The 15,577-nt window shown below is 39.3% G+C and overlaps 1 protein-coding gene across 1 annotated transcript in view; it reads left to right on the forward strand.

Moving 5' to 3' along the window:
• The first annotated feature begins 5,908 nt into the window (after window positions 1-5,908).
• Window positions 5,909-15,577, forward strand: part of LOC126428052 (uncharacterized) — a 73,952-nt gene continuing 64,283 nt past the window's right edge. The window contains exons 1-3 of the mRNA XM_050089929.1: window positions 5,909-5,972; window positions 6,120-6,181; window positions 7,723-8,041. Coding sequence (XP_049945886.1) covers window positions 6,121-6,181; window positions 7,723-8,041 — 380 coding nt within the window. The 5' untranslated portion in view covers window positions 5,909-5,972; window position 6,120. The remainder of the gene's footprint in view (window positions 5,973-6,119; window positions 6,182-7,722; window positions 8,042-15,577) is intronic.

The raw sequence follows: 15,577 nt of genomic DNA on the forward strand, positions 1-15,577 counted from the left end.
CTCCGATTACGACATGTTTGTTTGTTATATTCTTTCGGTGGGTCATAGTGAGATGCTTTATTTGTTACATTGTACTGTTTATTTGTCCTCATCCATGCTTCTCGTAGGGTGATATTTTCATGACTGCCTTGAGTTCACTATCTTTTGATATGAGATTGTGTCGCAGTTCCTGATTATTCAATCCATTCATTTCGTTGTTCATCAGGTTCTCTGCTTCTCAGGATGCTCATTGTTGTTCGTTGGGAACTTAAACGTGCTTCACACTCTTCGAGTGTTTCATTTTTTCGCTGTTCTTTTGTTTTCGCTCTTTGGCTTCAGAACTGACAATATCTTCTCCTCTTTTACGTTTGGGCATTGTCTGAAATATAGCTCAAATCAGCTTTTTATTAACAAATACACTGAGTACACTTTACATACTTTCCGCACTTCATTTTTGATTTAAATTCAGTCACTGTATTACTCTAATTACTCACATTTCACTGTTTGTTTTTTTCGAAACGATGTGCCAACAGTGGTCAATTGCAGAATATACCAAAAGGGTTTCAAATTGTCCACAATGTTCCAGAAATTTCCACATCATCTGAGAGGGTTCTGGAATGTACCACAATGATCTAGGATGTTCCCAAACATTCTGGAATCTTCCCGAATGTTCCAGTCTATTCTCAAACGCTATTGAACATCGCGGATCATTGTGAAACGTTGAGATATTGTGGAATGTGTCTTGAACACTCTCGAATGCTCTGGAATGTTCTCGAGTACTCTCGAAAGTTCTGGAACGTTCTAGAAATTTCTAGAGGGCAAAATGTCCCAGCCCCATATATCTTCAGAGGCTCGTCCTTCAGGTAAAAACGAGAACCTTCTTCATGCATGGGGGACAAAGTGCTACCACACCATACAGCTCCCTTAATCATACCAGGACACGTTTCTGAGTTTTAGCAGCGCACACACTGTACACTTACTTTCATAATATATAATGCTTAATGACTGTTAATATTTTGAGATGTACGAAAAGTGGCCAACAGTCCTCTAATCTACCAGCATTGCTCATTGCCTGTCCCACCTTCTTTTAAATTTTTAGAATTTAGCTGAGGTGAGGAGAAAATCCCCATATCAGCAGTCTATTCGCTATATGTGACTGAAAGAGTCCAAAATAAATAACTCTTAAATATTCTTTCGTTACTAAGCTTCTCAGTTTCCTCATTAAATTGGTAACATGAGACATTTTTGTTCAGGTATGCAGATGTGTGTTTTACAAGTTAACAAGTCTACTTGAATTCCTAGTATTTTAAATGCTTTCACCTCTATCTCTTTTGGCAATTCCAGTACAATCTGCTGGTTTTTATCAGCGTTGAAAAGCAGTTGAGGAGAAGCAACTTAGCGCTGCTTCCATGTCATATTGTATCATATCTTGGAGAACTAATGTGTTCTCATGCTGTGCTAGGAAAGTTGTGTCATTGGTGTAACAAATAACAGAACTGAGAATACAGTGGGGTAAATCATTGACTGGAATAATAAAAAAAGAAGGGCCCAAAGACAGAACCCTTTCAACTCCTTTGGATGTTTCTGACAGGGACAAACTGTTTCCTGTTTTTGGGTATGATTGCAATAGCTTCCAGTGCAGTCTTGTACACCATTGGATTTGAGTTTAGCAAATAAGATTTCATGAAAAATTCAGTGAAATGCCTTGCTTAAATCACACAAAAAAGTGAATATTTTTACTCTTAAATGCTATTATTACTTCATTCACAATTGAGAGAAGAATAATGGTAGTATTTCTTCCCTTGCAGAAGCCAAATTGGCTATTAGAAAGTGTATTAACCGAATTAAACTAGTTGTTTAGTTGGTTACAAATAAGAGACTGAAAATATGAATTATTAAAGCTGGTAGTAATTTTTGAGATAGTTTTTGTCTCCTTTTTTGTACACTAGAATAATTTTCGGTACTTTTAGTATTGTAGTAAACATTCAAAACTCTAGACATCTTTTAAAAAAAGAGATGCCAGTGGTTCACTAATTATATGCTCTGTTTTTCTAATTGGACAAAGAAGAGTTTTCTATGCTCATACAGTTTGAGAACTTTGGCACCACTTCTGTAATCTCATTAGGTGTGTTTGTCCTCTGTTTAAAGCTATAGTTCCAACATTGGTGTCACTTAACCAGATTAGTTGCATTAGTACTTGTAGTTTTAATTTTGTCCCTAATATCGCTTACAGAATCCATATAAAATGATTAACTTTATCCAGGTCAAGAACTATATTATGTTCATGATATGTGCGATGCTTTTGTGCAACATTCCATGCAGATCTGTACTTATTAGGAAAACCTTCAATGTACTTTTCATATGCTGTTTTTGTTGCCATTCTAATCTTAGGTTTGTAGGTTCTCTTGCATTCACGATAAGCTTTGTATAATTTGTCTTTCTGTTCAGTTCCATATTTAGGAGAATTTTTGTATATTCAATACAAAGATAATATATTTTGTCTAATACTGGTAAGTTCATATTTCTACCACTTAATGCTCTTCTTTATAGGTTCTTTTTTATGACTGATTTTTACATGAGGACAACAAGTATAGTATCTAAGTAAATTTAATGGAATTCTCAAAAGCAATTTCAATTTGATTTATTCCCTTTCGACACTAGTACATATAATCCCACTTAACATTTCTAAGTTTATGAATGAATTGGTTTACTACTTTTTTCTTCTATGTCACCTTTTCCTTGGGATTGACACCTGCATTAGAAAAGAATGCTTCAGTTTTGATTTGGTTAAGCCTAAGAAGTGCTGCATCAGAGTCTGTAAATCCCCTTATCAACAATGCTGACAGTCTGCAAATACCTTTCAAAGTTAATAGTGATGTCACCTATACATGCTCCATCACATGTGGCATTTATATCGCTACAATATATTTTGAACATTTAGGAGGGGTTGAAAAACGACTTAGTGACTTACTCATTCTCGTTTCCCATTTCCTTATTGAATTCCCCAGGAATAGCTCGGGAATGATGGGAGCTGAAAAGTTTGTGAGACTGAAGTAGCATGGGACAACGGCGGCCGTAATATGACGTTGGGTTTTTGTTGTTTGTTGGGGTCGTGTCAGAGATATGAAAGTCAAATTTGTTTTCTTAAATGGGATGCCATAATTTGGTACTTATCTTCTGATAGCAGCTATCGAGACGAATTCAATGATGTGTAACAGTAAGATCTTTGAAGGTCAATGAAGGTCACAAAGGTGGCATGATCGTCTATTTAGAGAATGTGTTCAAAGTGATGACCATTGGTATCAACACAGTGCTGCAATCTTCTTATCATGGATTGAGTGGTGTTCCTTATCACACAGTGTCGAACTATCATGGCACGACTTTGACGTATTCAGTTCACTACTTTCTTCTTGAAGTTATGTGACATCCATCTTCAGCGTGCTGGTAATAAACTGTAAACTGGAAATATGTTCGTTCATCTTTGCAATTTTGTCTTTACAAGTAGCACACTATTTCTTTTTAACATTAAAATTTGTTTTTTCTCGGAGTCACATTACGAATTTTCATGCTAGTGAAGATCATTAAAGGCATTTTTATGGTTATCTAGTTTGTACAGTTTTATCAGTTCTTTCTGTCAAATAAACATTTCATTCATTTCAGGTGGACAACCCTAGAAGATAAATCTGTTTGCTACCACTGAACAAAAATATGCAGAATATGCAGCCACTCTTGTCTTCATGTCAACACAGTGATTGATTTGATTGATTGGTATGTTTATTCATCCATATAACAATATAAATTGTGAGGATGTTGCCAATCTTGTCTTATGAACTAAAACATACGTAGGTTTTTACAATGTTTACAATTCAATTGCCGGCCGAAGTGGCCGTGCGGTTAAAGGCGCTGCAGCCTGGAACCGCGATACCGCTACGGTCGCAGGTTCGAATCCTGCCTCGGGCATGGATGTTTGTGATGTCATTAGGTTAGTTAGGTTTAACTAGTTCTAAGTTCTAGGGGACTAATGACCTCAGCAGTTGAGTCCCATAGTGCTCAGAACCATTTGAACCATTTTTTTTTTACAATTCAATTCTCAGAATTTTTACAGGTCAGTTCTTACAATATTTATAATTATGCCATATGCTGTCGCTTTATATAGGCCTATGTGGTATTTGTGTGCACGAAATAACTATCTACAATTATTCTAAATACTTATTTACCTTTATTACAACTTTTGCTTAATAAATATGTTTTTAGCTTTTGGCTAAATACATCAAGTTTCATTTCATGTGGCAGGCTGTTGCGCAGTTCTGTGTTTTGGACTCGTTTTTCCTGTTTAGGTATAGGTAGTGACTGGATCTTCTTTCATGGTCATGTATTGAACTGTTTGTAGCATACAGATGAAAATTTTTTCTTACATACATTATAATCTGGAAAATGTATTCACGTGGGACAGTCACAATTTCTAGTTTTTTTTAAATAAATCAGTACAATGAGCTCTATTGCTGATATTTGTTATTATCCGTACAGCTCTTTTCTGTACCTTGAAGACAGACTGAATATTCCCATCACTTGTTCCCCAAAACACGATTCCATAACTGAGGTTTGACTGTATATATGCAAAATATATCATTTTGAGGTATGAAGTATTGTGCACTGGTGTATTTGTACAGCATAACATGCTGTGGATAATTTCTTTGTTAATGTCCATTTCAGCTGACAATCTGCCTTCAACCCCAAGAATCTGGTATCCATTACACATTCTATTACATCATCATTAATTATAATTTACCATCACTGTGTATTTTACTCAATTGGAAGTACATATAATAAGTTTTCTTTATGCTTAAAGTTACTTTATTTTTCAGTGACCACTTGTGAACATCTTTGAGTTACCTCTTCTGTCAACTGTGTTGGAGTATTGGCTATGATCACTATGTTGCTGTCATCAGCGAATAGTATTCTTTCCCCACATCTGATACTCTGCAGAAAATCGTTAATGTAAATAAGAAAAAAGGATTGGCCCTAATATACTACCTTGTGGGACGCCTCTATAAATATGTTTTGGATCTGATAAGTATTTCAGTAGAAACTCTTTCTGCAGTATGTGAAATCTCAGCATGCTACATCCGGTTTTCTAGGTAGGACTTAAACCACTTCTTAACCACACCTATTATTCCTAGTAACTCTAATTTATGTAATAAATGTGGTCCACTGTATAAAATGCCTTTGATAAGTCAAAGAAAATTCCATTCACGTGGTCGCCTTCGTCCAGTGCTTTAATTAAGAATGACCTTTGTAGTTTGTGCGATAGCCGATTCTGTACCTCTTTTGGGCCTGATATCATGTTGTTCTTTGCAAAGAAGGTTATACTTATTTAGATACTACATTAACCTATTTTTCATTACTTTTTCGATAATTTTGGAAATGGTGGACAGTAGAGAGATAGGTATGTAGTTTTTTTTTTTTTTACATTTTCTGCATCACCATCTATAAGTATGAGTATTATTTTCGCTTACCTTAGGTCTTCGTAAAAACATCCAAATTTGAATGATTCCTTGATTATTTTTGTTGATGGAGCTTTTAAGGAATTTGCACATTTTGTAAGAACACAGGCTGGAATTTCATCTAGACCAGTTGATTTTTTATGTTTTAATTTGTTTATAACTTGTGCGACCTCTTTCTCAGTTGTCGGATAGAGTGATCCTAACGGCAAAACATACTGTACTAGGCGTCTTGGTTATTTTATCTATGTGTTGACTCCATTTTACCTTGTTATCGTCCAGGATCCCAAGAATTTTTACACGAGGTGGTTCATTAACCGCAAACAACTAGTTCGGGTTCGACTACTATCGATTTTCGTGGTCGCACCTTTAGCACATCATTTTGACGTCACTTCTGCGCCAGATTCGAGTGACACAAAGTTCTGTCAGGTAACTGTGGAGGGTGACGTGTGGTCGTCGTGTTCGGAACTGATGCCGTGAGGCATTGTCAAGGTAAGTACTGTTGCTATAGTTAACTGATTTTCAGAATTTCAGTGTACTATCTATCGCTCATGTTATTTGCGTGATTTGACATTTAGCTGTTGATGTAAACTGTGAGGAAGGAGAAACTTTTGCGCTAAAGTATTTAATTTCATGCAGCATGGAAAATAAACCAGAAGCGGTAGGCGGTGACGGATCAAAAGACGAAACTGTGGAAAGTGGTGAGTACATTTGGACTGTTGTATTATCTGATATTAGTGGCGGAGCTGTTCAGAAGTACAGTACTTATTACATTATTCGTGTATTTTAACACGATAACACTAAAACGGGGGGGGGGGGGGGGGGGGGGAGGGGGGGGTGCGGCAGAAATGTTACATTGTTACTAAACCATCGTAAGTTTTACTACTCCATATTTTATTCAAAGGAAGGCAGTATGCATAGTTAGGCACTAGATAACTCCACTTATGCCCTGTTTTACCTCCTACACTTTCAGTACTGTCGATAACCCCGAATTAATATCAACTGCAATCGTAAATCTTACAAAGGTTTTATAGTCTGGACTTGAAGGAATTCTTTGTGTCGCGTGGGATTAATGTACGCCGATAGTAAGCAAAGTTGGAGGTTTAGCTTATTGATGCTTGACTAATGTGCCGCTGGACACGAAAACGTAATTTGCTTTGTGTTATTGGTTTCATTCGAAACACAGAGAGAAGTTGCATTTAGTGCCGGAACAATCAACAGATTTGACTTACTGCATTATAAGGGACATATGTTGGCTTGGTGTGGCTTTCGTCGCATGTCTTCTCACTGGCGCCCATAATTACAAAACCAAATGACCACATTCAAACTTCAGTTTTGGGTCACGTTTTTGGGGAAAAGTGTTGGGAGTGTGCAGACTATCTTAAAGGTACAGAAAAGGGCCATACGGATGGTAGTAAGTAGTAGTAGTAGAGCCCTTTTATTGTCACTACTAAAACCTAAACAGGAAAATCAAGTAAACACAGAATAGTATGCTATATAATGGCCTACGACTGTGACGGGCTGTAATGGGACATTATACATGTAAATGACCTGTCTGGCGTTACCTAAAGGCTGAAAACATAGGCCTACTTATTGTGTGAAAGCTGTTACACTGTAGGCCTAAGTATTTAAAATGACCATAGCTAGCCACTTCATGTTGTTGAATACCCAATATATTAAGCAACAATAAGGCATACTAATTACAGGAACTGTAAGCACTGAAAGAATCAGTTTATTTCATAAACATTGTAGCAACAATTGACAAAATTGATATGATTTGTACTTTTTTACAGATGAAAAAATGTCAGTTGATCAATCAATAACAATTAACAGCACAGGGGAATCATGCTAAAATGTACTGTTGAGGTAAACACCTTTAAACACTAGAGTAAAAGAGTTCTGACAAATCAGTTTTAAATTTATTACTTGTAAATTGATAACTTCTGTGATCTGGTAAAAAAAACTATAAGCATAGGCAAATTCAGAATTTGATAGTCTCTTTTTACCAGTATGGACAGTGAAAAACATTGAAGTTTGGGGTTGCCTGTTATCTGTTTAATCACTTTATGCTCTTTAATATATTGTGAAAAATCTGTTAACTTATGCCCTTTTGTAAGACTTACTTGAATTTTGTCTTTGTGCATTGTAAAAGTGAGCCTACTTTGTAAAGATATTATGTATGGTAGGAAATATGTATGTGCATATTTGAAAACATTCTACACTGTTTCAACCACATTTTCAGAAGGTGCAGGAAGAAGCTGCCTTTCACACAGACCGAATCTGACAGACTTATCAGATGAGTTGCTGCTGATGGTGCTGCGACTACTGCCACCTCGCGACGTGCGTTCGCTCGGGCTGGTGTCGTCAAGGTTTGCTAATGTTGCTGCCGACCCTTCATTGTGGGTATCTCCAGACTTCAGTCATGTGAGAGGAATGACTTGCAGACAGTTCTGTGAACGGTACATGCCATTCTTGGGTCCGTGGACAACATCGCTGACTACTCGAGGTCCTCTCCTGTTCGTCGGAGTAGCGAGGTACTTAAATGATGAGGCTTTAGACAGGTAAGCTACACAAACACTGCAAGGAGGTTTCATTTCAACAAACACGGTGAGAAAATTTAAAAATAGCAGCATTCTGTGCAAAAAGCTTTAGTACACGCAATACCAACTAATTTGGTAAGCATACACTGCAGTTGACATTCTGGATGAAAGTGACTTGTTGATTTCAAAGGATAGTGATGATGAAATTGGAAATACAGAAGCTTCCGATCCTGCCAGTCTGCTTTGACCCAAGACGTCACAAATATGGCGGAAACGACCGTAAACCATGATTCCAATATGGTGCATATAAAGTCATTACGTACACATTGAGGACGAGAATACACTGAAAAAAACACACACACACACACACACACACACACACACACACACACACACACACACACACACGTTCCACAAAAAGCCCAGTGACACTAACAGGTCAAGTGCGGGAAATAGGGGGTTTTTGGGTGGGAACAAACTAAATATAAACAAATTTAGACACCCACCCCCATACAAATCCAAGCAAAATGACGAAAAAAAGAAATCACAACTCCCCAAATACCACTAAGCACAATATCATCTGGAATCTGACATTCCCTTGACCTATACAGGGTGTTACAAAAAGGTACGGCCAAACTTTCAGGAAACATTCCTCACACAAAAAGAAAGAAAATATGTTATGTGGACATGTGTCCGGAAACGCTTACTTTCCGTGTTAGAGCTCATTTTATTACTTATCTTCAAATCACATGGAATGGAAACACACAGCAACAGAACGTACCTGCATGACTTCAAACACTTTGTTACAGGAAATGTTCAAAATGATCTCCATTAGCGAGGATACATGCATCCACCCTCTGTCGCATGGGATCGCTGATGCAGCCCTGGAGAATGGCGTATTGTATCACAGCCATCCACAATATGAGCACGAAGAGTCTCTACATTTGGTATCGGGTTTACGTAGACAAGAGCTTTCAAATGTCCCCATAAATGAAAGTCAAGAGGGTTGAGGTCTGGAAGTGTGGAGGCCATGGAATTGGTCCGCCTCTACCAATCCATCAGTCACCGAATCTGTTGTTGAGAAGCGTACGAACACTTCGACTGAAATGTGCAGGAGCTCCATCGTCTATGAACCACATGTTCTATGGTACTTGTAAAGGCACATGTTCTAGCAGCACAGGTAGAGTATCCCGTATGAAATTATGATAACGTGTTCCATTGAGCGTAGGTGGAAGAACATGGGGCCCAATCAAGACATCACCAACAATGCCTGCCCAAACGTTCACAGAAAATCTGTGTTGATGACGTGATTGCACAATTGCGTGCAGATTCTAGTCAGCCCACACATGTTGATTGTGAAAGTTTACAATTTGATCACGTTGGAATGAAGCCTCATCTGTAAAGAGAACATTTGCACTGAAATGAGGATTGACACATAGTTGGGTGAACCATTCGCGGAAGTGTACCTGTGAAGGCCAATCAGCTGCTGATAGTGCCTGCCACACTGTACATGGTATGGAAGCAACTGGTTCTCCCGTAGTACTCTCCATACAGTGACGTGGTCAATGTTAACCTTGTACAGTAGCAACTTCTCTGATGCTGACATTAGGGTTATCGTCAACTGCACGAAGAATTGCCTCGTCCATTGCAGGTGTCCTCGTCGTTCTAGGTCTTCCCCAGTCGCGAGTCATAGGCTGGAAGGTTCCGTGCGCCCTAAGACGCCGATCAATTGCTTCGAACGTCTTCCTGTCGGGACACCTTCGTTCTGGAAATCTGTCTCGATACAAACGTACCGTGCCATGGCTACTGCCCCGTGCTAATCCATACATCAAATGGGCATCTGCCAACTCCGCATTTCTAAACATTGCACTGACTGCAAAACCATGTTTGAGATGAACACTAACCTGTTGATACTGCATACTGATGTGCTTGATGCTAGTACTGTAGAGCAATGAGTCGCATGTCAACACAAGCACCGAAGTCAACGTTGCCTTCCTTCAATTGGGCCAACTGGCGGTAAATCGAGGAAGTACAGTACATACTGAAGAAACTAAAATGAGCTCTAACATGGAAATTGAGCGTTTCCGGACACATGTCCACATAACATCTTTTCTTTCTTTGTGTGTGAGGAATGTTTCCTGAAAGTTTGGCAGTATCTTTTTGTAACACCCTGTATAGCTCAAAAACATATCCTGATACCAATACCAACATTAACAGCCACACATTGGGATCGAACACTTCCCTTGACCTGTTATCCTAAAGGCATCTCAACATACAGCCGACGCTGTTCAGAGACGCCGGAACTTTAAGCCAGCCTCATTTCTTCACGACACACTGAACACTTCATGATTTCATCCAAAAATACGAATAGTTGAAGAAATTTTATTAGAGGCAACGCACTGTCCCCCGTCATAGCCAACAACTGAAAACTGTCGACCCTGTCAGTCATATCCATACTTACTAAAGACGTAAAAAAAAAACAATTTACCAAATTTCACACACGATGCCACACTCGCAAACTAAACCAAAAACATCACCTAACACACCACCAGAGAGCACCACCGACCGAGCGAGGTGGCGCAGTGGTTAGCACACTGGACTCTCATTCGGGAGGACGACGGTTCAATCCCGCATCTGGCCATCCTGATTTAGGTTTTCCGTGATTTCCCTAAATCACTCCAGGCAAATGCCGCGATGGTTCCTTTGAAAGGGCACGGCTGACTTCCTTCCCCGTCCTTCCCTAATCCGATGAGACCGATGACCTCGCTGTTTGGTCTCTTCCCCCCAAACAATCCAATCCAATCCAAGCACCACCGATCACATCAAAACGACACCTACAAACACGCCACTCTCACAAACTAAATTCCGCACCAGCATGACGTCACACACCACAACAGCCTTACGTCACGGGTCAAAGCTGACGGATGGGATCGGACGCTTGGTTGACCCATGAAATTTTGTTGGAAGTTATTTTGTAAAGCATTTTGGGGAGTGTGTGTATGACACGAGAAGATCCGGCATTACAGAAGTCAGACTCCACCCACCTGCTTTGACCCATGACCTCATAACTATGACAGTGTATACAAAATGACGACGATGTCACTACATATACAAGCCAACAAATGTGAACAAAAGTTAAAATGATACAACGCCTCAGCCCCAAAAAAAGAAAGCTAATGGGACAACCACGCAAAATTATGGGTTTAGGGAGAGACAAGCTAAATATGACAATAAAAACACTGCAGCATTCAAAAACAAATAGTGTCCAAAAAAATCTAAATTACAGAATATTGCTACAGCAAAAGACAGGAGTTAGACATTTTCCTTGACCTGCATATCTCAACCGCAGATACAGATACCAAAAAAACCAACATCTACTACCCTGCAAAGGGGAATCTGACATTTTCTTTGACCTATATAACTCAAATGCAACTATCAATGCCAAAAAAAACAAGTTACATCTCCAAAAAGTGGGGCCAAAAAAACTCAAAAACCCAAATATCCCAGATTCACTACATCAAGTAAAACACAACCGAGCTACCATAAATGTACAACACACAAAACTTTAGCAATTGCTATAGAATAAAATCAAAATGAGTCACTTGCCAACAATTGCCTCTGGCAATACCTCCTAAGTTGGCTATTGTGCTCCGCCCCCTGCGCCCCCCCCCCCCCCCCCCCCCCCTCTTTCCACACACCACATATGCATGTCCATGGTCCGATCTGTGGAACTTTCATCAGTTGCATGTTGTTGCCACAAACATGGCACCTGACTTAGTCTGCAATAAGACCAAAATCTGCAGAAACTGTGACAGACTTCATATCTTCACCCATCTCAAAATGTAGTGATACTCATTAACTTCACTGTCATAAATATCTAACAAAAAACAATAGGAGAATTAGACTTCTTTCCGCGCAACAAACCCTAAACTAATCAGACCTAACAAAAACACCAAACACTCAAACAGAAACCTTTCATAATGCACTGAAAACACTTCCACAAGCCACATAATCAGACCAGCTAACTAAACTCAAAACCATGTTAGCACAATGACAATGGAAACACAAACGAGACCAATACCACATGTTGAAATCAACAGGTCTTCCACCACCAAAGTAGGGCACCATCAAATACAGCAATATGACATCTACAAATACAATCAGCTCAAAGACCCCTTGCCATAGTGATGCTGCACGCCACAAGACTATTATGTCACGGGTCAAAGTAGATGGTTGGAATTGGACTCTTCTGTTGACCCAAAAATCTCAATGGAATACACACAAGTGTTCAGTGGGTTGAAATGGCTAGAAATAATGTTTTTGGTTTACTTCAAAATTTACTTTAGTCATGAGCTGTAAATTTCACACGTTGTAGCAGTATTATTCACTTCTTTGAGCTTAAGTGTGTTTTAATGAGCAGTGACAGATGAAATTTTAAACTCCCCCCCATGAACCCGTTGGTGGGGAGGCTTGCGTGCCTCAGCGATACAGATGGCTGTACTGTAGGTGCAACCACAACGGAGGGGTATCTGTTGAGAGGCCAGACAAACATGTGGTTCCTGAAGAGGGGCAGCAGCTTTTTCAGTAGTTGCAGGGGCAACAGTCTGGATGATTGACTGATCTGGCCTTGTAACACTAACCAAAACGGCCTTGCTGTGCTGATACTGCAAACGGTTGAAAGCAAGGGGAAATTACAGCCGTAATTTTTCCCGAGGGCATGCAGCTTTACTGTATGGTTAAATAATGATGGCGTCCTCTTGGGTAAAATATTCCGGACGTAAAATGGTCCCCCATTTGGATCTCCGGGCGGGGACTACTCAAGAGGTTGTCGTTATCAGGAGAAAGAAAACTGGCGTTCTGCGGATTGGAGCGTGGAATGTCGGGTCCCTTAATCGGGCAGGTAGGTTACAAAATTTATAAAGGGAAATGGATAGGTTAAAGTTATAGTGGGAATTAGTGAAGTTCGGTGGCAGGAGGAACAAAACTTTTGGTCAGGTGAATACAGGGTTATAAATACAAAATCAAATAGGGGTAATGCAGGAGTAGGTTTAATAATGAATAAAAACATAGGAGTGTGGGTAAGCTACTACAAACAGCATAGTGAATGCATTATTGTGGCCAAGGTAGACACGAAGCCCACGCCTACTACAGTAGTACAAGTTTGTATGCCAACTAGCTCTGCAGATGATGAAGAAATTGAAGAAATGTATGATGAGATAAAAGAAATTATTCAGGTAGTGAAGGGAGACGAAAATTTAATAGTCATAGGTGACTGGAATTTGAGAGTAGGAAAAGGGAGAGAAGGAAACATAGTAGGTGAATATGGTTTGGGGCTAAGAAATGAAACAGGGAGCCGCCTGGTAGAATTTTGCACAGAGCATAACTTAATCATAGCTAACACTTGGTTCAAGAATCATAAAAGAAGGTTGTACACATGGAAGAATCCTGGAAATACTAGAAGGTATCAGATAGATTATATAATGGTAAGACAGATATTTAGGAACCGGGTATAAAATTGTAAGACATTTCCAGGGGCGGATGTGGACTCTGACCACAATCTGTTGGTTATGAACTGTAGGTTAAAACTGAAGTAACTACAAAAAGGTGGGAATTTAAGGAGATGGGACCTGGATAAACTGACTAAACTAGAGGTTGTACAGAGTTTTAGGGTGAGCATAAGGGAACAATTGTCACAAATGGGGGAAAGAAATACAGTAGAAGAAGAATGGGTAGCTCAGAGGGATGAAGTAGTGAAGGCAGCAGAGGATCAAGTAGGTAAAAAGACGAGGGCTAGTAGGAATCCTTGGGTAACAGAAGAAATATTGAATTTAATTGATGAAAGGAGAAAATATAAAAATGCAGTAAATGAAGCAGGCAAAAAGGAATACAAACGTCTCAAAAATGAGATTGACAGGGAGTGCAAAATGGCAAAGCAGGAATGGCTAGAGGACAAATGTAAGGATGCAGAGGCTTATCTCACTAGGGGTAAGATAGATACCGCATACAGGAAAATTAGAGAGACCTTTGGAGAAATGTGAACCACTTGTATGAATATCAAGAGCTCAGATGGAAATCCGGTTCTAAGTAAAGAAGGGAAAGCAGATAGGTGGAAGGAGTATATAGAGGGTCTATACAAGGGTGACGTACTTGAGGACAATATTCTGGAAATGGAAGAGAAAGTAGATGAAGATGAAATGGGAGATAAAATACTGCATGAATAGTTTGACAGAGCACTGAAAGACCTGAGTCAAAACAAGGCCCCGGGAGTAGACAACTTTCCATTAGAACTACTGACGGCCTTTGGGAGAGCCAGTCCTGACAAAACTCTGCCATCTGGTGAGCAAGATGTATGAGACAGGCGAAATACCCTCAGACTTCAAGAAGAATATAATAATTGCAATCCCTAAGAAAGCAGGTGTTGACAGATGTGAAAATTACCGAACTATCATTTAATAAGTCACAGCTGCAAAATACTAATGCGAATTCTTTACAGTCGAATGGAAAAAGTAGTAGAAGCCAACCTTGGGGAAGATCAGTTTGGATTCCGTAGAAATATTGGAACACGTGAGGCAATACTGACCTTACGACTTATCTTGGAAGAAAGATTAAGGAAAGGCAAACTACGTTTCTAGCATTTGTAGACTTGGAGAAAGCTTTTGACAATGTTGACTGGAATACTCTCTTTCAAATTCTCAAGGTGGCAGGGGTAAAATACAGGGAGTGCAAGGCTATTTACAATTTGCACAGAAACCCGATGGCAGTTATGAGAGTTGAGGGGCATGAAAGGGAAGCAGTGGTTGGGAAGGGAGTGAGACAGGGTTGTAGCCTATCCCCAATGTTATTCAATCAGTATATTGAGCAAGCAGTAAAGGAAACAAAAGAAAAATTCGGAGTAGGTATTAAAATAAAAGAAATAAAATTTTGAGGTTTGCCGATGACATTGAATTCTGTCAGACAGCAAAGGACTTGGAAGAGCAGTTGAATGGAATGGACAGTGTCTTGAAAGGAGGATATAAGATGAACATCAACAAAAGCAAAACGAGGATAATGGAATGTAGTCGAATTAAATCGGGTGATGCTAAGGGAATTAGATTAGGAAATGAGACACTTAAAGTAGTAAAGGAGTTTTGCTATTTGGGGAGCAAAATAACTGATGATGGTCAAAGTAGAGAGGATATAAAATGTAGAGTGGCAATGGAAAGAAAAGCATTTCTGAAGAAGAGAAATTCGTTAACATCAAGTATAGATTTAAGTGTCAGGAAGTCATTTCTGAAAGTATTTGTATGGAGTGTAGCCATGTATGGAAGTGAAACATGGACGATAAATAGTTTAGACAAGAAGAGAATAGAAGCTTTTGACATGTGGTGCTACAGAAGAATGCTGAAAATTAGGTGGGTAGATCACATAACTAATGAGGAGGTATTGAATAGAATTGGGGAGAAGAGTTTGTGGCACAACTTGACAAGAAGAAGGGACCGTTTGGTAGGACATGTTCTGAGGCATGAAGGGATCACATATTTAGCATTGGAGGGCAGTGTGGAGGGTAAAAATCGTAGA

Source organism: Schistocerca serialis, chromosome 12, assembly GCF_023864345.2.
Source record: "Schistocerca serialis cubense isolate TAMUIC-IGC-003099 chromosome 12, iqSchSeri2.2, whole genome shotgun sequence".
Taxonomy (NCBI): domain Eukaryota; kingdom Metazoa; phylum Arthropoda; class Insecta; order Orthoptera; family Acrididae; genus Schistocerca; species Schistocerca serialis.